General features: G+C 33.0%; 1 protein-coding gene across 3 annotated transcripts in view; it reads right to left on the reverse strand.

The window, feature by feature from the left end:
• LOC125057267 (zinc finger protein rotund-like) overlaps positions 1 to 23435 on the reverse strand; it is a 113068-nt gene that overhangs the window by 47786 nt on the left and 41847 nt on the right. For 2 of the 3 annotated variants that reach the window (XM_047660854.1, XM_047660853.1), the window contains exons 4-6: positions 15954 to 16034; positions 9886 to 10000; positions 9130 to 9272 (exon numbers count right to left, since the gene is read on the reverse strand). In XM_047660854.1, the coding sequence (XP_047516810.1) occupies positions 9130 to 9272; positions 9886 to 10000; positions 15954 to 16034 (339 nt within the window). The remainder of the gene's footprint in view (positions 1 to 9129; positions 9273 to 9885; positions 10001 to 15953; positions 16035 to 23435) is intronic. The other variant, XM_047660855.1, reaches the window with a different exon arrangement.

The raw sequence follows: 23435 nt of genomic DNA on the forward strand, positions 1-23435 counted from the left end.
ACTAGAGTTAAGTCATAGTGATGACAAGTTCATGTTACCAATGTGCGTCATATTCATATATATCTATAGATTTATTAAACTTCGTACTTTTCCACCACATTATTAATTGTCTATATTAGAAATTGACTATAGAAGAAGCATCTGTCTCTAAATCGTCTTTCCCATACCACTAGATGTTAATCCATATTTCCATATTCCGTGCCAAGTTTTACCAATGACAAATTACTATTTTAGGTTCTCACAAACCATCTGCACATATAGGTAATGTTTTATTCAATAATTGACAAGCATTACAATTATTATGCAAAGTAATGCATTATGATTGTGCATGTTGACATAATACCATCAATCTGTTGTTTGATTTATCTTTAGGGATGTTGGAAGTCGATAACATTGTATCGATATGGAGGCTGATGTGAGTTTAGAACCTCATTTAATTTGTGTAAGAACTGTTTATATAGCAATATATACGAGTAAGTAGAGTGGGAATAGGCTTCATACAGATGACTTGGTGAGGGTGGAGGGAAGGGGTTCGGATCCAAAGCGCGGGGATCCGGCCATACTGGCTATTTAGGGGAGAGGTCTATTGCCAGCAGTGGACGTCAACAGGCTGAAATAAACGAACAAACAGTGGCAATTGCAAGCATCTATATTATATTCTGATGAAACTTTGCCGAAATCGTACTGGAGCTACTAAAGCCCTTTTTTCATTTGTCAAGGGCCAAGTAAATATTTTTTTGTAGTCTTGTAAGTATATTAAAATTTTCTTATCAATTCGTTATTCTATCGACTTTTTATTTATCGTACTAGAACATCACTGGGATCTGTATTATAATGATGGATTGGCCTCACAAAGACGGATTCGCACCGCAACGCCTATTAGCGAACAAAGGTATTGTCATTTAGATTCTGTGTTTAACCTGCACCCTTCGAGGGACGAGAATAGAATCTTAAGCTTTTAAAGACGTTGGCTCAGTGGTTAACGACGGGGATTACCCGGCTGATTATAACCTGTCCGTAAAAGTCCCAACCATATTTAAAGCTAATTACGGTTATTATCTTATGATCTCCCAATTAGGGAGGCTTTATTCAATGGTATATATATATATATATATATATGTAAATATATGTTTTGTATTACATTTATAAAGTATCGGGACCTACTATTATAAAAATGTTTCAAAAATATCTTCTATTGGAAATTAAAAAATATATATATTCCAAAATGAAGTAAGTGCGTGTTTTTATAAAGGCATATAGTGCCTAGTAGTCAGATTTCCCAAGACCGTATGGTCTAGAAGTAAATGTATATTTATTTTTAAATTAATATGATTTAATAAATTTTGTTCCCTTTTTATTCATAGGACTCACTACTAGCGCCTAACAAAGAAAAGTAAGTCTTAATTTACTTCTTCAAAAAAGTTTGCAAGCAAACATTATAAATATTTATTTAACAAACAGCTAATTGTACAAATTAATAGGTACTTGAGCATGAAACAATTTTGTAACATAATAATACATTTCGTAACATTTTAATATGTTACGTAATAGGAGGCAAACGGGCAGGAGGCTCACCTGATGTTAAGTGCTAAGTAAGTAAGCCGCCCATCGACACTCACATTGTCAAAAGGCTCGCAAGTGCGTTGCCGGCCTTTTAAAGTTTTATACGCTATTTTTTTGAAGTACCCTAAGCTGCAGGTTTTAGTCCCAACAACTCTGTACAAAAACGCATTACGCTTATTACGTAGTGGTTGTGATGCAAAAATTTGACACCTACCTTCTTACTAGTTAAACACTGACGGCTGTAAGAACGTAATGGAAACGTAAAAAAAAACCATAAATTTTTTTAATGAAAATATCTTAAAGAATATTTATTTTAAATTAATATTGTTTACAAATTCAATTTGATTTCATTGTGATGGCCACCTAAAACAAAAATATATGTCACAATGTAAACACCGTCGTAAATTGTTGATATAGAAGTTAGGAATAACATTGTTTTGCAATCTGATCTTCAAATTTCTACGAAAATTACAAGGAAATAAACCCCTTAAAGTCTTCACGTGGTTAAATAAGAGACCGCAGGAGACCCAAGGGACTTAGTGGTTTGTAAGTAGGTCGAAGAAAATACACTGAGAAATCATATCGTACAAGAGGGATTTGAAATAACAACGAATTTTGATTCTCTTTTACTGTACTGTTTATAGAATACGCATTAAAAATAATGCCAATCTGGAGATAGGTGTTTTCGTCGCTAAAGCTCGATTGGAGCAAGTCACGCTTTTTAAGAAAACTATAGCAGCTATAGGATAATTTGCGTAAAGGTTTCAAAGTGTATATATTCATTAGTACATACATAATAAGTAAAATTATAATTATAAAACTAATATCGACCAATTAATTTAAAGTTATGTATGTAGCTAACATAACAATAATAGATAAAACAGTACGGAACTGTCAAACTGTTTTATCGACATTTGCGTAACATTAAACAGCTTCAGATGTTTTAATATTGACGTTACTGAAAAACGCACCAATTGTAGTACAGGTTTCATTTGTATTCTAGACGCATTTTTGTTTTGTTGAACAACTATTCATTTTTACCAATGATTTATATGCTTAGTCGGTTTATTCTGTTCTAAATTATGATATTATCAATCGGGTTATAGGATCATTTAGCCAAAAGGTGGCGCTAGCAACATTTTAGACAAAGCAGTGAGCACTGCATTGACACGTTACAATTCAAAGTAACTGAAACCTTGAATATTAAGCTTATTAAAACCAGTTATAATTTATTTTTGGTTAGTTCATAGCTAAATTGTACAATAATTGAATTGATTGAATGTGCCTTTTATATCTTAGAAAGCCGAAATAATTTGTATTTCGCTGAGAATCGAATATAGTTGTAACTTATGCGTTACTGCTTAGCCAGTAAGGTGGTGTTAATAGATAGATATAACAAACTATATACATTTCATATTTTAATTTTTAAATAATAATTAAATGTTAAGTGTCTCATTGTTTATCAGTGCATCTAGATAGACTGTAACGGTCTTGAATACAGATTAAATGAATATTTTCAATTGCATGCGCTGTCTAACGCTTGCTTGGTTTCTGCGGCCAGGGAACAAGCGATTTGTTTATTAAAAACTAAACACTAAAAAAATATATTAATAAAAGAGTCATAGTACATTATAAAGATGTTGAAACACCATACAAACGTTTAAAATATGATAGAGAAGAAAATATTTTCTTGATGAATTCGCGTTTTCTCAAATACACAATTGTATCGGGTTTCATATACAATACTTCTATATAGGTAAATAGAGATGGATAAGTAATGAGTGCACTACGTACCACATGGCTATATGACACATTATAGATTTTGCATGACTGAAAAGAAATGCTTCAAGTCGAAGAGACGACACTGATACAAGTAAGAAATTCGACCAAAGGTTGTTCCAATCTGTAATTTTTACTATATATTACACGGATAAGGTCCAGTCAAACCACAAAATTATTTCAATAATTGGAAAAGATTAAGTTTCAATAAGCCCTTTGCGATGATATTTAATTGTTTCGCAGGGCATCATTCATCATGGCATTACTTATTACATCAAATATATAAAATTCTCGTGCCACAATGTTTGTTCTCATTCTCCTCCGAAACGGCTCTTATGAAAAATCTTTTTATGCATATTCAGTAAGTATGAGAATCGGCTACTATCTATCATTCAAACTAGGGGTATGAAAGTGATAAGGGGTGTCCACCCAAAAAAAAATGTTATTATGTGGCATTAAAAATACATACAACCCCTAATTTTAAACACTCTACGATTATCCCCTATTTTTGTTTTTAGATTAGATTTAGATGGTTATTTTTATTGATCTAAAAAATGTTTCCTGGAAATAATACACATGGCAAAACAACGTTTGCAGGGTGAGCTAATTGTTTATAAAAATATACAATTATATTAGGTATAATCTGTAGACACCACACTACACAACTTATGAGCAATGTGTATTAAAATCGCCATTTTAATGCCCACATCAAGTACTTTCCGTGTCAAGTCTTAATTGCGAATGTGCGTGCATCTCCCACCTGCCAACACATCGACTTTTATATTTTTAATTATTATTTTTGTATTCGATTATGAATAAAATGTGCACTGTAGGGCTCATATTTTTTAAGTTCATTAAGCATTATCGAATAAAAGATAAGGAAATATTATTAATTTATTTTGCGAAATCGTATCAACCGTATAGCTTTGGTTCAGATAAACGGTGTTTTAGTCTATGTGTATACATTTATTATTTTGTTTTAATGAAATATCTTGAAATTGTTCTTTGTTTAATATATTCCAAGGAAATTTTTGAAAAACCCAATATGAAACATTTTAAATTTTCCAGATGTAAACGGTCACTTCGAATTAAGTGCTTACCGCCGCTTGTGCGTGGTGGTACACCTGCAACACCAGGAGGCTTGCATGTTGGTACGCTCTATCTTGAAGAACCCAAAGTAGCTTGGAAATACCTGGATTGCTAGTTCCATAAAACGGTGATGCGCGGCAAGAAGTGTCTTTAAAGCGCTCTGTTATCTCACATTCGTAATATCACACGAACACCGGTTAAAAGAACACTACCTATATGACAAATCAGTCAACGCTTTTGTAGGTGCTAGTTGGAGAATTCATAAGTATATATGTTGCAGCCAACTAGCTTAATTAGCCGTTCAATAAACAGCCTAGTCTCTTTACTAAACAGCGCTTTTTAACTAGCGGCCTGAATTATATTCAGCCGTAGCATTTGATACAACTTTTGAATTGATTTGATTGAACGTCTTATTAAGCTAGTTGGCTACGACATATACACAACGCAGAATACGTTTTCTAATACGTGGGCCAAAGGGTGGTCAAAGTACATAAAATAATTATATTTTAAACTACGCAGGCCTTATCAAGGTCGCTGACAACCTTTAAATAAAACCTATTAGAATCAAGAAATCACAGTAAGCAATATTTTCAGAGATTGGTGGTCCTAAATCGAGGATAAGCAGACGGTAATCACTAGGTATTTGTCTTGTCTCATACTGTCCGGACAAATCTAAAATAGCCATCAACACCCTAAGACCATCGCCTAAAGCACTTCAATCTACTAAGATTCAATGGAAAAAATCCTTATTTCCTTACTGTAAGGTTCATGTTAACGGGCATTGGAGGTTTATAAAAAAAACCTTTATTCAAAGACAATAAGGTGTATTATTGATTGTAAATGTCAAGTGTGACTAGGGGTGATTGCTGTCAATTTGTTACGAAATAAAATACGCATCATATGTTCGTTTCCGAAACATATGACATTTTATGGTGGTCATTTGCAGATTCTGGAGTTAATTTATGTTGAGATAGACAAGAATGTTTCTAGAAATTGTACATTTACTTTTATAAGAAACAGATTGCATAATAATAACATTCAATTAATGTATATATCAATGGTGTAAATACGTTATACAGCTTGATGTAAGGATACAACCTTGTTTATTTTCAGAAATTAGGAGCGTAGGAAAAATTATATTTACTAATCGCCTGCGTGACTATATGCCCGAATCAGATAATTGTTTCATTAGGGCACGGAAAGTTTCATATTGAAAAAAAAACCAATGGCGTTACAACCTTTTAGGTCTGAGCCTCAGATTGCTCATTTGTTTTTCTTAATAGGCTAGTAGATAATCAGCATTATATGCCATTGATTTTTGGGTCTAGGGCATGCCGATTTCCTCGCGATGTTTTCCCTGTACCAGCGAGTGTTAAATGCGCACATATACTAAAAAGTCAATTGGTGCGCAGCCGTGATTTGAACGCACGACCTCATGGTTGAGAGGAAGGCGCTCAAAGCAGTAGGCCAATATATATCGCTATAGAAAAAAAATACAATACACCCACACATTCGAGCCATAATGCCCATCTATAAGTGTTACGAGCAAGACACCACATACAAATTTATAATAATATTTGGTTCAATAAAACTGTCTCCTATCGGCGTCCATCAATCGACTCCTCAAAGGGCATCAACGCAAGCGCCGAAGACGAAATGAGGAAGAATTTTGGGCGACGGGACATGATAATTAAAAAACAGTTAGTTCTTAGGGCTACATTTTTGGCGACCGTCGGCCATTTCTAAAGCAGACCAGGCGTTGCAAACAATTTAGAATTCGTTTTTATATAAAATTGTCTAGGTTTTCCAGACTTTTATAATTAGTGTAACGTATTTTAATTTGATTGTTATTTATGAAGGCAAACTTGTTAAACAGTTAAAAAAATAGGTTATTTAGTAAAGGACGGACTACACCGTATTATTTAAGAATATTTTTTTAAAGAATAATTAGGAACAGAAATTTCCTTAGGTTCTTTGGTTTGATAACTCAAACATATGAAAAGAAATTAATTTCAAAAGGGCACCCATTATTCGTTGTGAGTCAACAAATTACATAAGTTAACGGACCTTTTTTATCGTCCGAACTGACAAAAGTAAAATATTCTTCAACTAATCTCCTAATAAATCTCTTATGTTTGTTTTATTTAGTTTGTGAAGACAATATCGTGTTTTAGTAATAAAGTAAATTTAATATAATTGTTAATAGAAGATACTAGGTAAGCAATAATTCTAGTTCATTTTTTTATGTCGTAACAAATCAGTATTTTATTCGCGGATATTCGTACTTCCAAAAGTTGCTAACCCCTGATTCGGCAGTGCCAAAGCGGGAGCCCGTCTCTGGAATGCGAAAATTTACACAAACGCAATAAGTATTAGCCGATGCGACTTTTTGTCGGCCGACCGACTTTCGTTTCGGTATTCGACATTTTTGCGATGACATTCCAGTGCTACCGTTTTGATTAAGCGTGATTGTTTTTTTAACGTTAGAAGGTCATTTTATGGCATAACTAGCTGATACGCGCGTGGTTTTATTTATTTAATTTGAGTGTAACGACGGAAAACTTCAGGCGTAAGATGCAGCCATTGTTGTTCCGTCACCAATAATAATTGCAAAGAAGAAATATATTACATTTTTAAATTCTTAATCTAGTTTATTTTCGTTTATTATTATTGTATTTTTCATTGATGCGTATTGTGTTTTTGTATGTATGTCGTGTGTTCTCTGTATGTGTCTGTATATGTTTCGTTAATGTGCATTTTGAAACATATAAAAAAATCTTATGATTTTTTTTCTGAATTAATAAACGTACTAAATCTAATTATTTTTTTTTTATTATGAAGCAGGGTGTCTAAAACTTTTGCAAAAACTTTTAGATTTATATATATTTTTGTAAAGAGTGCGTTAGACAGCCCTTCGCGATCTACAATTTTTTTATTATGAATATCGATAATCGGGAAACAAATGCACTGATGCTTAACTAACCGTCAACACAAATGTAGACATGATATCGTGTAATTAATAAACATAATTTAGAAATACTGATTTGTATGAAAATCGTAATATAATGAACTAAGTTTCGTGCCGGTACTACGGTATATTTTCATTTAAAAGATACTAGAATACTGTTTAAAAAACTTTATTCGTAACAGTATTGATTTGATTGATAGATGCAGATTATTAAGATTTTAAATTTGGAACGTTAAATTTATAAAGAATGTTTGAAATTCCCTAAAATCCCTATTTAATTAATAAGATCAACTTAGGTTTTGAAAATGTGGCGATGAGCAAAAACGTAATAGAGAATTAATAATTGCGAATGTGCAGGATTAAGTACAGACAGAATAACCTAATGCTCACTTCAAACATAAGTTGTTATATCGTTATGTTCTATAGCCATTATTGTTTGTTTTATTAGATAATTATCACAAGCGACATTTATTGTTTATTTTAAATTTCGAATTGAATCGTTTATAAACTAAGTTTTGTGCCCTATTGTATAAATAACCAATCGCTAAACAGCCGCTGCCAAAAATGTTCCAACAAATTCAATAATATTATAGAAAAACAAATGACTAACGTTTCTTTTATCCATACGTGGCAGATATTTGAATTAAGAATGCTTATTTTAACCCATTAAATATATATACCATTTAAAATAATTTAATTTCACCCGGTGAAAGATACAATCAATATAAAAAGTTAACGTATAATCAGATAATATCGTATTGTTTCACTCGGGAAATGTAATTAAATAAAATTAAAAAATTATATTCAATCGTTTCTGCGAACCGTACAGTTGACGAATTGAATTTTGATGAGTGACAGCCGGCCGGCTCATTATCATTTTGCCATCGCCGCCATCTTGCGTTAAAGCATTTACGATTGTTTATAATTTATTTGTTGATACTTATATTTTATACTTTTAGCGGCATGTTTTTTTATTCCAATATAGCAGCAGTGTCGGACTTGTGGCATCGGCGTGCAACTCCCCATCCCTGAGGTCATAAGTTCGATCCCCGGCTGTGCACCAATGGATTTCTTTCTATTCTTTCTATGTGCGCATTTAACATTCGCTCGAACGGTGAAGGAAAACATCGTGAGGTAGCCGGCTTGCCTTAGACCCAAAAAGTCGACGGCCAAAGACCTACTTGCCTATTAGATTGACAAATAATCATGAAACAGATGCAGAAAGCTGAGGTCCAGACCTAAAAATGTTGAAGTGCTACTGATTAATATTCCAATATAGCGAGTTTTATTTATGTAATACAAATAATAATAGTTTAAGATTAGGATGTTAATAAATATTTGTATGGTATTTTTCTAGTTTATATAAAAATTATATGGTTTGGACGCATGTTGGAACCAGTTGAGTTTACAAGAAGCTAGCTTTACGGGGGAGCTTTCTCAAACTTACATTGTTAATTACATAATAACGATCGGATGACTTTTTGAGTTAACTAAGAAGTAGCTTTGGTTTACAATATATCATCTCTGGGCTAAAGTATATTTAGGTCGAAGTATCCATACAACGCCATCTTGTTTTATGCTTAGACATCAGGAGATAAGTAACATTCACCTAAAGAAACGCAAATATTTTTCGACTTGACTTTGGAAAAATTGGCGTAATTTGCCACTCTTATGTAATTATGTCTTCAAAAGCATGAAAAATTCTCTAAATCTTAGCATTAATCACACACCTGAGGACACATTTTGCAGTGATACTTCCGCGCATGTGCATGTAAGGGCTGTAACTTTGTTGGCCCTTTTCCCAGGGGTTGTGGGACTACAAGAAGACCGCTCCCCGTATTCGTGCCCCCCACGGGAGAAGACGAAGATGACCCTGAAATTTAAGGTATATGTGTTTTAATGTTATATCCATTATCATACTGTTTATATTTAAAGTGCTTACACGTTTTGTTTATAAATAAAGTCAAAAATAAAGGCCTTAAGATGTTAGGCTAGCATTAAATAATTCAGCAGTAAATAGAAGTTCATTAAACTTTATGGATTTATTCACAACACAAAAACGTTTTACTAAATTTTTTAAAAAAGTTACACAATGCGACGGTCTCTAATTAGCTATCTTTTTCAGGAAACTTTAATTACAAGGATAATTTTTTTACTAGTGTAGAGCTAGCCGCTATGAATTGAACCCAATACTTTTGTATATTAACAACTAAGTCACAGTACAGCGAGGAAATGCTGCCAGTATTAAAGGTTTGCCACAGGGACCAAACATTTTGAATTTGTTTTATTTATTTTTAATTATTATTACTATATAGGTTAAGAATATTATAAATACTGTATGTCTGTGTTGGAAATCAATATTTATCATAAAGTCACGGTAAGGTAACATAATGATCTATTAGGCAAATCAGTTTTCTTATTCGTTTTGAATTTGGTCCGTATGTAGTATGACAAACGTTAACGTAATAATATAAGTTCAATCTTACCTGATCGTCCAGGCCCCAACCCAGTTCCATACAGCATCTGGCTCATAGACTGGTGATGTCCCAATCTGTCATCAGTCTTCTGGTGCACAGTTCCGTCACCTGTCGTCATTTTGGCCTGGAATAGGAGGAAAATAAGGTTACGTGGGAAGCATTACACATGTTAAAAATAAATATAGTAAAATATAACATCATAGAACCCGAACGTGTTGAAACATGTCATTCCTTAAATAAAATATTTAATACTTGAAATTAAATTACTTTAATTCAGTTTATAGGTAAGTCAAGCAATGCCTATCTGTCCTAAAGACATGAAAGCGATAAGAATTATCCAGCAGGTTTCGGTCCTTTTCCACTGATGGACTGAGTGGGTCATAAATAAAACTAAGCATAACATATTGTAGCAGTTGAAAATTTAAGAAAAAATCATGTCATGTTGTGTCATCATAAAGAAAGCTTAGCGGAAGCTGTCCTGCGATTCTGTACTGCACAGCGGTTTTCGCAGCGGCGGTCGCGCTCAAATCAGTCGTGAAGCAGTCATTTTACGATTTGGCAATCTGATAAGGAGGGAGCTTGTAGTTTATTGTTTAGTTCGAAAAGTGAGTTACAGAATCGCAAGGCTGTGCGTCAAATCAAGTAAGTATTCCATTACATCAAAATCAGTAGTTTAGTATCTGTTATGTTCCAAGCCAATCCGCTGTTTTACACTGTCACACAGTAAAGCACTCGTGCTGCTGTTACAATAGAAAATCACTCAGCACCAAAGTAATCGTCTCAATTTGGAACAAAATGTCAAAATTATCTTTGTCTCCCTCTCATTGAAAGTACGCGGTTGTACAAGTAAGTAGCATCACAGCATCTTTTCCGTATACTTTATTATATTTCATAACAAAAACAATTATTTTTACGTGCTAATTATATGTAAAATGAAAGATATATACAATTAAACTTAAATTACAAATAATTCAATTATTTTAGCACGACTTCGTGTTATAATTATTGATCGGTCGTCAAACAACGGACGAGGTTTAGAATATATTACAAAATGTTTACTATCTGCCTGTATTTGACTTACATGTATCTAAACATAGCTAATCTAATTTGTTCTGAATTACATATCTCAGGCCCTATACCTGGGATTATTCCCTTTCCAACTACAGCGCCGTGACTTCTGTTTTTATCATCAATATATATACCTACCTACCTATGCATAGTCTTAGGCCTACAACGCACTAGCGGCTGGCCGTGATGCGGCGTGCCGCTGCGACAGGCCGCAGTATATACGGTCTGCCGTAGCGGCATGCCGTATTCCGGCTAACCGTCCCTATTGCGGTCCTATTGCGGTCTGCCGCAATCGTCACTCGTCAGTGCTTCTAGAAATATTACAAATTCAAATTTAATGACGTGGAATAAGTGATACATGTATCTTATGTTCCATAATAAACATATTTAATTTTTTTATTTTTTACTCTTTTAAAATAGGTTTAAAATTTTTTGTTTACATTTGTTAAATAATTATATGTGACGACGTAGGTAGGACGGCTAACCGCGCCGAGTGCGTGGAGGGGACGCGGCGCGCCGCATCATTCAACCGGTGCGGCTCGCCGCAGCCCCAGATCAACCGGAGCGGTTGACGGTTGACCGCAAGTCAGTGCGTTGTTATCGTGCGGTTTCATGTAATAATCGATGTGCGGCCTGCCGCAGCGGCACGCCGCATTGCGGCCAGCCGCTAGTGCGTTGTAGGTCTTAGAAGACCTATCATCATTTTTTTTGGATAAATTTGGTTTTAAGTCGTTTGGCGTCCAATTTGGTTAATCAGTTTAGGTTTTAATAAATGTGGGAGTTCGGCCCTTAAGCAATTGTCACTCTCCATATTTAATTCCGTCGGTGCTCACGCATTTACCATTTGCTTTCAGTAATTTTAAGACAGTAAATAGATTATTGTATAGCTCTCAATGTTATGTACCTATAACTTAAAAAAAAACGTTTCAGAACTCAGTGTCAGGGACACCATGTTGAAATATGATTGATTATACGTACAATCAAATACATACAATAATAATATTATAACACCTATATACAAAACTAAATAAATATACCAAGTAGATAAAAAATACAGAATAATAAGTAAGAGCATTGTTACTATTTTATTTGTGCTTTGTTGAACCGCCACAAATATTGGATTGATCGATTTTAATAACATTAATTTACTATATTGTATACTGTATATAGTAAAAAGTTGGTTATACGGAAGCTAAACGTAACCCTTCGGAGTCAAAGAGCGATGATCAATAACGATCAGTTACAAAGTTAAATGAAACCCCTTTAGCCCAAAACTAATATTTTACATAAGAACAATTGTAATTTAGTGTGACCACGTCGCGACAAACCGTGCGTTATTAATGCATCTCGGACGTCCGTTAAGTTATTAGATGGTCACCCTAACACTGTTTTGATTTATCGAGGGCTGTCTGAAATTGGTCAAGTGGTAGTGAAGAGCTTTTTTGTCCTTTTTGACCTCTTGAGAAAAGTTGTAAACGCCGACAAAACACTGATATGGTTTTGGAATATTGTGTTTGTTAAATTTTGTAATCATTAATGATAAAGATTTTATCCAGTAATGATTAAGAGTTTAATAAATAATGATTAAGATTTTATACAATAATGATAATACGCTTTGGTACCTATAATTTTTAGTCTTAAAAGTTGTATTACTAATATAATTTGTTTATTGTATTAATTTGATAAAAATCTCAATTATCTTTGAATTTAAATACACATAGTTAATATGTTAGTAGAATTGTAATTGTCAAAACACATAACTATCGATATTCACAGTTGAATTATGCTCTGAACGTACTATAACACTAGATACAGACAACATTAGTAAATCATGTAAACAAACCACAATACCGGTGGAACTACAAATTAATTTATCAAAGATAACGCCCAAAACCGTCCCAGAATTTAATTTAACTGATCGAGCCTTTAGTTTGCGGGAAATGGGTTGAAACTGACCATTTTCTTGAAACGCATTTATCATACATTACGTAAACCTAAATTGTAATGGACTTATCTTAGTAAACAGAATTTTACTAGAAACTTTTCCTCTTTAAATACGTACCTATTATGAACCGCTTTGTGAAGCAATCAATGTGATAAAGCAGTATTTATCTAATTAAGACTTATAGGTTAAAAATATATTTTACTTTCATACACAACGGCTCGGTCAATTACGATTATATTTGGTAAGGAGAGAAGTTTAAGCCTTTATTTTTATTTTTATTTAGAAATAATTTAGATGAATTAAACGTGTTGAAATGACGCCGTGGAGCGGTCTTGCGAGATCTCCACGTGGCCGAATGGCAAGCAGCAGCGAAGATCTTAAAAGCTGGCGTTCTCTTGTTAAGGAGGCCAATACATAGCGGGATTGTAGTTTTCGTATAAGTGATTGCGAATAACACTGTTAAAGTATACAATATTTGAGTAAGCTGTCTAAAACATAAACGAAAACAAATAAGTATAATTTTATTTTATCAAATAAGTAAATTTTCTCTTTGCACCTAACATTGTACATCCAATATAGGAAAACTTTAAAAAGATTGAAGTCGTAAAAGAAAAATATCGTGTCAACGTCCGTGGAATCTTTTAAAAAGCGCCATCTATCGTTCTTAATAGCAAATTTTGACATAAACTGCGCACGTAACCAACTTGTTTTTCTGACCCACTTTTGCATTTTAGGGTTAAAGGAACCTAGTTTATGTGTGAATAAAATACAGTTAGTGTCTTACTATCTTCTAAATGTTTGACATTAGTAGTTTAAATTCTATGATTATTAAATTCCAGTTAACAAAGCGTGAATAAATAAACTATATTCGTTAATATTAGTCATAGTCGTAGAATAGTGACGGATCTGACATATAGTAAACTTTACGCCCTGTAAAGTTTACTATAGCCATTTCAAAATAATATAATCATGTTAGTTTTTTTGTCATAACTTTTTTAATTCATATTCTGTTATTATGAAAATTGGCATACAAGCCAACAAAAGGGTTTGTTTTAAATAAAAATAATAACATTAAATTACACAGTTTTCTAGAGAACTTGCTTCTATGAGCGTCTATCAAATCCGTCACTTTACCGACTGTATGTTATTAATTTGAAATTTAAAACACATGGATTTTTTTTAATGTAACCGTAGATAATATTTAATCAATGTCGTATCCAAATATGATAAAAAGTGTATTTTGGATTTTTTTCATATCCGACATTGTTCTACGATCATGACAAACTTTGTGTGTTTTTTTCCTTAAGAAAAAAATGCGCTTGGCTAATATCTCCTACTGTCAAAAAAAAAAGACAATTTTCTAGGAAGTTAATGTGGATTGTCACGGTTTTCTATAATTTGGTAATTATATTTCATTTAATCGTGACACGTTAAATTATTAAAGTTATTAGTATTAGAACACTGATTACGTTCTACAAAGATACATCTTTTAAGAGAGGCTTGTATTGGTTGATTGTGTATGAATTGTATATGCTTAATTTATCATTAAATTAACCGTGTATAATATTATTTAAATATTTCTATGTAACGGCCCAAGCTCAAGTTTGGGAGTGTCTTATAATGTATGAATCTCACCCCGGGGGGCCAATTGTTTGACAAAGAGTCTCATTTGCAATCTGTCGCTCTCAGGAGCCGCCCTACACGACTCACACTTCATTTTCTATGCATTTTATGCTCCTCATTTTGAAGGTATCTTTGAGTACACAAACTTAATAATAGGTGATATTTACAAAAGCCCTGACCCTAAGAATTTATCGCGATCCTTCGATTCGTATCGCAGTGCTATAACCCCCGAACCCAACAATCAATCCACAATCTCAGATTGAATACAATATGAGATCAGACCGTGACAATTGATAGATCCTACCTGCATCCCAATAACCAAACTCTACGAAGACAATCCATTTTTGGCGACGGATATAATGCTCTTTGTTGTTCCATTTTACCGAGTTTTCACTCATATTTGATAATCAATATAAACCCAATAAAGTAAATAAAACCGTACAAATAACATTAAAATATACATGTGTATTTTTAAAACATAACAAACAGTTTTTTTAATTATTTAAATAACTGGTGTCAGTTAAAATCTGTTAAAATAATTAACTGTTGAAATCGAGCTTTCGTCAACTGTCATTTTCATACAAAGGTCTATCCACAGACACCGATACGACCTCCCATGGATTGCTTGTATCGACAGATGGCTAGTACAATCCGTCGATTGGTTATTGGCACACTTCTTACAACATTTGGATTAAGATTGCTATCACAGATGGTGGATTATGGATTGAGATAGGTTATTGGGTTCAGGCGTAAGTTAATAAGCTAGTCTAACTGCATCAACATATATTATGTATGTATATAGAGTGGCCTCAGTTTCCGCACTTAGACGCCGATTTGGTCCGTTGTGCGTTAAGGCTGTTTAATTGAGCCATCCTAGCTACTTCCAGCAAAAAAATCAGTGGTGCTACAACATGTTTAGGTCTTGGCCTCAATTTTTTTTTATTTTTTTCATGATCATTTTTAAATCTAATAGGCAAGTAGGTGATCAGCCTTCAGTGCCTGACACATGCCGTCGACTTTTTGGGTCTAAGACATGTCGGTTTCCTCACGATGTTTTCCTTCGATTATTTTCTTCAGAAAATGTTAATGCGCACATAGAAAGAAAGTCCATTGGTGCACAGCCGGGGATCGAACCTACGACCTCAGGTATGAGAGTCGGACGCTGAAGCCACTAGGCCAACACTACTCTGCTCTCTACTCTACTCGTCACTTTGCAGGAGCGACCTCACGGCTCCGAAGATTTCTGTTCGTTGAGAGCCACAGCCACATTCCAACTTATCACATACACATCTACATCAACATATATTAAAAAACTATATACTAATAAAGCTAATTACTGTGTAAAAATCAATATCTTTCAGTACCATAATTCATGCCAACGTAAAAAAAAACATTTTCTACCGTGCTTTTGTTTCTACCGTTTCTACAGTGACTCGCTCACCTCATAGCCTTGTTTGATGGCCATAGCACCCCGTGGTCGTGACCACGCGGCGTAATCCAAACCATCTTTCTGTTGGCAGTGCTGTTGGACAAATAATCCATTTACAGAGGAACAGACATATGTTCTACCAAATATTTTGAATTCAATATTCGTATGGCAACGGATAACTCATATTAAAAGTCTAATTGCAACGTTTTAAGTAGTCAAGTTTATATCACAGATTGTATATTATAAAAGAGAATGAGATGAAAGGGTTTATCCAAATAGTGCATATATAGTGTTTGTGAAAAAGGATGATAGTTTTATTTTATAGAACAGAGGGCAAACGGGCAGGACTCATCTGATGTTAAGTGATACTGACACGCTCGCGAGTGCATTGCCGGCCTTTTAAGAATTGGTACGCTCTTTTCTTGAAGGACCCCAAGTCGAATTGTCGAATAGTGTTTTAACATCGAAGTTAATGAAGTTAATAGATAGTCAACAATTGACAAATTATACTTCAAATGTACTTTTAAAATACTGTTATTGATAGAATACTATATGTGGGATATATATTTTTAAATGCATTTCCAGGGGCAAATACTCTGCTTATAGCAGTGTGTTTCATTATTCTTAGAGGTCCCGAGATCGCTTCCCAGATAAACAAAAAATATATTTAGAAAGCCTTTATCTGTATCTCTTATTAACTTATAAAAGGCAATTGTATTAATATTATTAATAATGTACGTTTTTATAACTCTCAATACATATCTTATTTACATTTTTATATAAAAGAAACTAGACCCACTGAGAAATATTCAAAAGCTAAGGAAAATAAGCTCGCGAAGATTTCTTATGCTCCAGTTAAATATTTGAATGAATATGCATTTTTAATATTCTCATACATTAGAATATTATATTATAGAAAATAACTCGGCCGTGTCAAATAAATTAAAATTAAAAAATATATGTTTCATCACTAATTTGATTGAAGTTTAAGATGTAGACTAATCATAATAAAATTGCAATCCAAAATATGTATGAAATAATGATTGTTTTACTATCAAATCGGAAAATAAAATTTAAATATTGTTTCGGAAAATTCAAGAAAAGAAGCCTCTCTAAGAAACATACGTCTTTCCTGATTTATAAACTAAAATAGCCTCTTGCGAAAAAAACGTGCGCCTCAGGAAATCACGTTCTAGGGTCGATATCAGTTAATTAATTTGAATTGTCCGTCCGTCAGTTTTAATCGTTTAAATTAGAACGCGTGAAGTGAATTCTAGTAATTTATTTCAAACAAACACGGCCAAACAATAAGAAGTGGTCGGCAATATAGAAAGAATATTTTTTTCTTTCTAATTAAGATTCAGTCTGAAAAGGAGAATTCGTGTTAGTCTTAAGTCCTAAACAGTGGTAAAAAAGTAGGAGACAAGAACAGAGTGTCTCCCCTTTAATAGAGACTATAAGTAGTGTTATTTGACACTTACTTATGTATGAATAAATTAGGTTAGACTAAAATTACTTATTAGTCTTAAGTCTTAAGTTAAGGCTAGATCGTAATGTTCCATAATGTCTTAGAAAAGACTCAAATATTACAAAAAAAAGTTACAAATGCAAAAACCTAATAATGACCTCTTGCCAAAATCAAAGTTTGAATTCTTGGACATGCTTTAGTTTCCTTTATCAAACGTTCTATCGCAATAATGAATGTTCGTAATAATATTTATTGAACAATTGTTATCTATTTGAAATTTGTTATAACACTATATCGCTATAAAGGCTTAGTGCGTCTGGCGAAGGATAGAGAACAATAATTTCATATTATTGAGGATCTAATGCCCTCTGTGTTATATCATACAGAATATAGAGAAAAACGATTTTTATATCCATGACCCGGCTAACATATAAAATGTTGGTCCTAAACTCGACCCTCCCTATCTAAGAAATAGGGTTAGAAAGAGATCACATTGACGTACGTGTGTGTAGGTGTGCAGGTCGCGGAGAATGTGTAGAGTCGACCGTAATGTTTTTTTTTATAACTATAATATTGTTATGTATTAAGAGTATGTATGATTGAATTAAATTATTACGAACAGTAATGAAAGAACATTTTCCTATAAGTGGATTGCATTAAACGACTCAGACTAAAGGATATAATAATAAAAATAGTACATTTAAACAATATAAAATTCTGAAGCTTATTTATCAAATAATAATTTGAAAACTCTATATTGTCTCAAGAATTGACTTAGCAGTATTGCAATCATTCTATTATTAAAAAGAATATAAAGATCAAGACGTCTCCACAACTTTTGTGTTCTCAAGAAAAACCCACGACGCTAGAATTTTTCTTAAAGTCCCATGTGTGCAACGTATGTATGTGTGCCGTGTGCATGTGTGGGGATAGTAAAATATTATTCTGTGGAGTCTAGAAATAACATTGTATGGATAATCAATAACGGAACATTTTTATGAGCGAACCTGAGTTTTGGGGCAGGTTGTGGCTTCGAAGTTTAAATTGGCACAATTCTTCACGAAAATTATCCGAACATTCTCGAACGAATCGCCTAGTTTAATCACACTTGCACTTAAATTAACTTGGACAAATATGAGTGTGGTTTTTACGTAAACAGCTGAACTTATTTCGACGACTTTTAGATTTATACCGGTATTCTTTCTGTAATCGATCTCAATGCATCCACATAACCTTTACAATTCGAGGATGTGACTATAACACATCAGTCACCGTCAGACACAGAGCCGCCCTAACCAATCATTAATATTTGTGGGGTGAATAGACTTAATTTCAAGACTTAAAAGAATCTTCGCATTTACTATCGTAAATTTCCCGAATAAGTATCGAAATAACCCCAATGTCCTGTCCATTTGTCTGTATTAAAATTCATCAATTTTTTTTTAAATCGCGAAATATTGGTATAGTATCTAATCATGAGAAACAATGGATCCAGTTTTATTATAATATAACTATTACAAATAGCTTAAAGGACTCTGTGGACAATTTGTGAATGGAATGTATTTGATAACTTATTGATTATTTATTTTATCGTATAGTCAAGGAGAATTAAGGAGTATTAGAAACAATTAGGAAGACTGCTCGCTCGTACGATGAAGGAATATTGTGAGGAAACCGACATACCTTAGACCCAAAGAGGAAGAGCAGGCACAGAAGGCTGATCACCTAGTTGCTAATATACTAAAGAGGGTGGAAAGCATACAATTTTAATTCGTTAAAGTTGTTTTTGTATTATTAATACATAGAGAATATATTTATTTTTAATTTGGGTTTTACCACATGATGTGAGAAGGAATCGTGTAAAAACCGGCTTGCCTTAGACCCAAAAAGTCGACGGCGTATTACAGGAGGCTGATCACCTACTTGCCTATTAGATTGACAAATGAAATATATACAGAAAACCGAGGCCCAGACCTAATATGGTTATAGCGCCACTGATTTGTTTTTATGACAATAAAAATTCAATTAAAGTGTAGGAAGTGCTGATTATTTAACGTTGTTGAATTTAGACGAAGATAAATTACGATAAAACTTTTATGTATAACCTTGCCGTTTTGGATTCTATAGTTTATGGAAATACAAAGTTAAAATAGGTAATAAAAGCGAAACTTGCACGCCTTCACGGTTATCTCCTTTGGCGAAAAGATGTACGGCGCCAGATTACGAAACATATTCTACTTTAGAGAGGTTCCATGGTATATGTATAAATATTGGTACAGGAGCTAAGGAGGGACAATTCCGGAGGAAAGTAGATAACAGAAAAATGCCAGAACAATACTTCTATATGCCTGGATAGTATCGTGTAATAAAACTGGCGATATATTTAATTTAGACCCACCAAAGGCAACAGATGAAGAAGTAGAAAAAGAATATAATTAATAAGTATTCATTAAATTGTAATGCAAAACAAAAGGAACACAAATATGCTCAATTGTTTCCTAAAAATGTGTTATTTTTAAAATAGTCTACAACATTATGTTCTATCTTCTTATAGTGCCTCCTTGCGAAGGTTGGCGATCATCATGGCTATTTTAATATTGGATGCCGCGCTTCTAAACAATGACTTGGTGCTTTGACCAAACCATTGTCTTAAGTTTAACAACCAGGACGTGCGTCTGCGGCCAAGTTGCCACTTTGCCTTGTATGATTAGTTGAAGGAGCTCGTATTTTTGGAGTTACGTATAACGTGTCCGAAATACTCAAGTTTCCTTTTCTTAACCGTCATAATCACTTCTTTGTTCTTCTGCATTATATAGTTTGCATAAATTCCAAGTACCTCTATTCCCTAAATAATTTCACCTCTGACTAACACGAACGAGAAAGATTTACAACTCAACTTGTAGTTTAATAGCATCTACGTTTTTTCTCCTAAAACTCTCGAAGTTTTCGTTGATAGAATGCCTTAAAATGGTGGCCAGTAATGATCTTTTTGACGTTTAAGTTATCATCCCCTATTTCGTAAATCGTTAAAGTCCGTCCCATGAACGTCACTAGAGATAGTCTGGATTTGACATTGATGAATTTGTCCACATTACAGTTCGCACCCCGACTTTGACTGCAATGGAGAGTCTAAAGGTATTTTTAACAATTGAATCGATAAAGTTGTTTAAGGCACACATAGCTTGATATGTTATAAGTATTTTTATTATAATTGAATAAAACAATTCAGAATAGAAAATAATTTATAGGAATGTCAATAACATGTGTCTATAAATAATAGTGTTACAAGTAAATTAACCTGTCAGTAAAATAAGCATTATATATTTGTAAATCAATTGCTTATTTAAGCGTATATATAATATATATATTTCTTATCTTACGCCATTTCTACTTTTGTAGAAAAAACGACACTAACAATAGCAAAAATATTTAATACATTGAAAGTTTTATTATCTAGTTAGAGAAAAAATTATTTCTACATAATTTAAGAAATTGACATTTTTTATTTTAAACTGTTGAGTATGCTGTTGAACTTCAGGGTGTCGGTTTTTTTGTGACGGTGTGCGCGAGCATCATAAATAAGTGATACCGCCCGGCCACCCAACGACACTCTCAATTCCAGAGGGCTCGCGAGTGCGTTGCCGGCCTTTTTATATATTTCTAACCGGACAAATTTAACTTAGCACTGAATGTCTAGCCATATAAATTTATTAATTCTCTTTCCTATGTAAACCGAAGCATTATTTGATAAACTTTTGCTTACGCTGAAGAGAATAGAACAATAATCGAATTTTATAATTCAAGATAGAATCGTGTGTGACAGTGACGTTGACAGATTCCCGGGGGATTACCGCGTCCGGGCGGGGATTACCCGTGTCCCAGGGATAAGCGGATACCAGCTATTGCATCTAATGATTGAATACTTAAGATTTAAATGATATTAAAATGCGTCGTGTGTTAATTTCATTGTACTAGTCTGTTGCGATAATTTAATGAAAGGTATAACATATAAGCTATATATTTTATATTTATTTACTAAGTAATTTATCTACTAAATTTACTTTTAAATTAACATTGTAGCAATAAACCTTTGTTATCATTACCTATATGTATTTTTATATTAAGTACTTTAGTGTAGTTTGAAGTTCGATATCGAATTTTTAAAAATGTTTATATTATTTATGTTTAGGTTGTCTGGAAGAAACTGCTTTTAGCAGTAAGACCGCCCATTTACATCCTTTGTCTTTATTTATAGAATGATATTTCTCACTTATTTTGTATTATTGCTAAGTAAATAAAGTGTTATTATGTATTATTATTATTTACATGTCGAACGAAGACGTATTCTTCATCGGTTTATGGATGAGTTTAAAAAATACAAGTCTAGTTCTAAACCTCCTTATTGTGTAAGTCAGCGGTAAAACCACGAAGAGTGAGGCTACTTGGGAATTATAAAAACAATAGAAGGAGATTTTAAAACCTAAGACATTTTCAGAAGATAATTGAGCCTATTTGTGTCTAAGACTTATGGTATTACAGTAATAATAAAATAATGACAAGTTTCAGTACATAACTGATGTGCAAGTATTATAGTTCTGTGTGTTCTCATGTTGATATTGTTCACAATAGTATTTATGAATTTAAAAAGGTTATTCGCGTAAAGACTTGCAACCTGAATAACTTAATTTTTTTGTCATTAAATGTAATATGTATACTATACCTATGTAATGGTTAATATTTAGTAAACCAGCACTGAAGATGCCACTAAAATGCTGTGCACAGATGTAATTGGACTTCAGGTTTACAAATGTTGTTTAGTGTGTAATAACTTTGTATTTCATCAATCTGTTTTCTGTTTTCTGTCCAAAAGTGTAAAAATAAAAATAAAAAATAATTTCCATGAAAAATATTTAAAATGCAGTATTAATATGCCTTCAAGCATAGATGTGCAATCTTATTTATTGAATAATAATTTTAATAGAATGCAATTATTATGATGTACTGGTTATTATAACTACAAATGAATGTTAGACAAACTACAATTACTTCAGACACCGATCCCAGGATGCAAGAATATTTATACCCAAATTCTTGGGTATCAAAAAACTCTTTTGCCAAAAGGAGAAAAAGAGGTTACCTTTTCGTTACTGATACAATATAGTTTTCCCTGTATCAATTAGCCATTGACCGTGAATAGACGCTGAAATTAACGTGATGAGTCGCTCTGTCGGTCTGTCTGTTCTAAGATGGATGGTGTGAGGGGCAGCTATGTGAGGCGAATATTCTTGTTTGTTTAGAATTCGTAGTTTAGTTATTCGATTAGCACAATGTAAAGTACAACTTACGAACAAATGCAGTCCTAATTTTAAATGATTGTTTTTCTTGTTAAAAATGAAAGTTATTTCGCCGCGTCTTTTTAAACGTGTTTCGTCGTTTAAAGCAAGCTTAAAGCTATTTATAAAATTGTAATAGTAAGGTTAGATGGAATGAACTAATTTTATATGAGAAGCAATATCACTTTCCCCAATTCATAAATATAAATGATTATATATGATTGTGAACACTTGCGACATACCTATGCCCAGACTATCCTTCCACCTCTATATATTTCGAGTAAACTGTATTTAAAAGCGTACATCAAAGAGCACTTGCTTATAAAACAAATATTCATTACCTTGTTTAAAGTAAAAGCTCTATCAAATCGTGTTAACACTGTTACGAAAATGTCAGTATAGTTGTCAAAACGTCAATTATACTTTTTTAATGAATATTAGAACAAATTCACCGTAGCAAGTCCGCACCTAAACATAATTATTAGGTAGCGTTTTCCGAACAATTTGCGATTGTATCATTCCGCTAACTTAATGATGGTGCAAGACATTTGTTTAGTGTTCCTGTCAAAACATTGTTTTCGTTATTTTCTTTATATTTTGTCTTTGTATTGTTTGTCTTATATATTTTAACAGCTTTAATTTATATTTTATTCAATATTTTTATTTATAATTTTTTATCTCACGCAATTCCAG

The sequence above is a fragment of the Pieris napi genome, chromosome 16 (genome assembly GCF_905475465.1).
Source record: "Pieris napi chromosome 16, ilPieNapi1.2, whole genome shotgun sequence".
Taxonomy (NCBI): Eukaryota; Metazoa; Arthropoda; class Insecta; order Lepidoptera; family Pieridae; genus Pieris; species Pieris napi.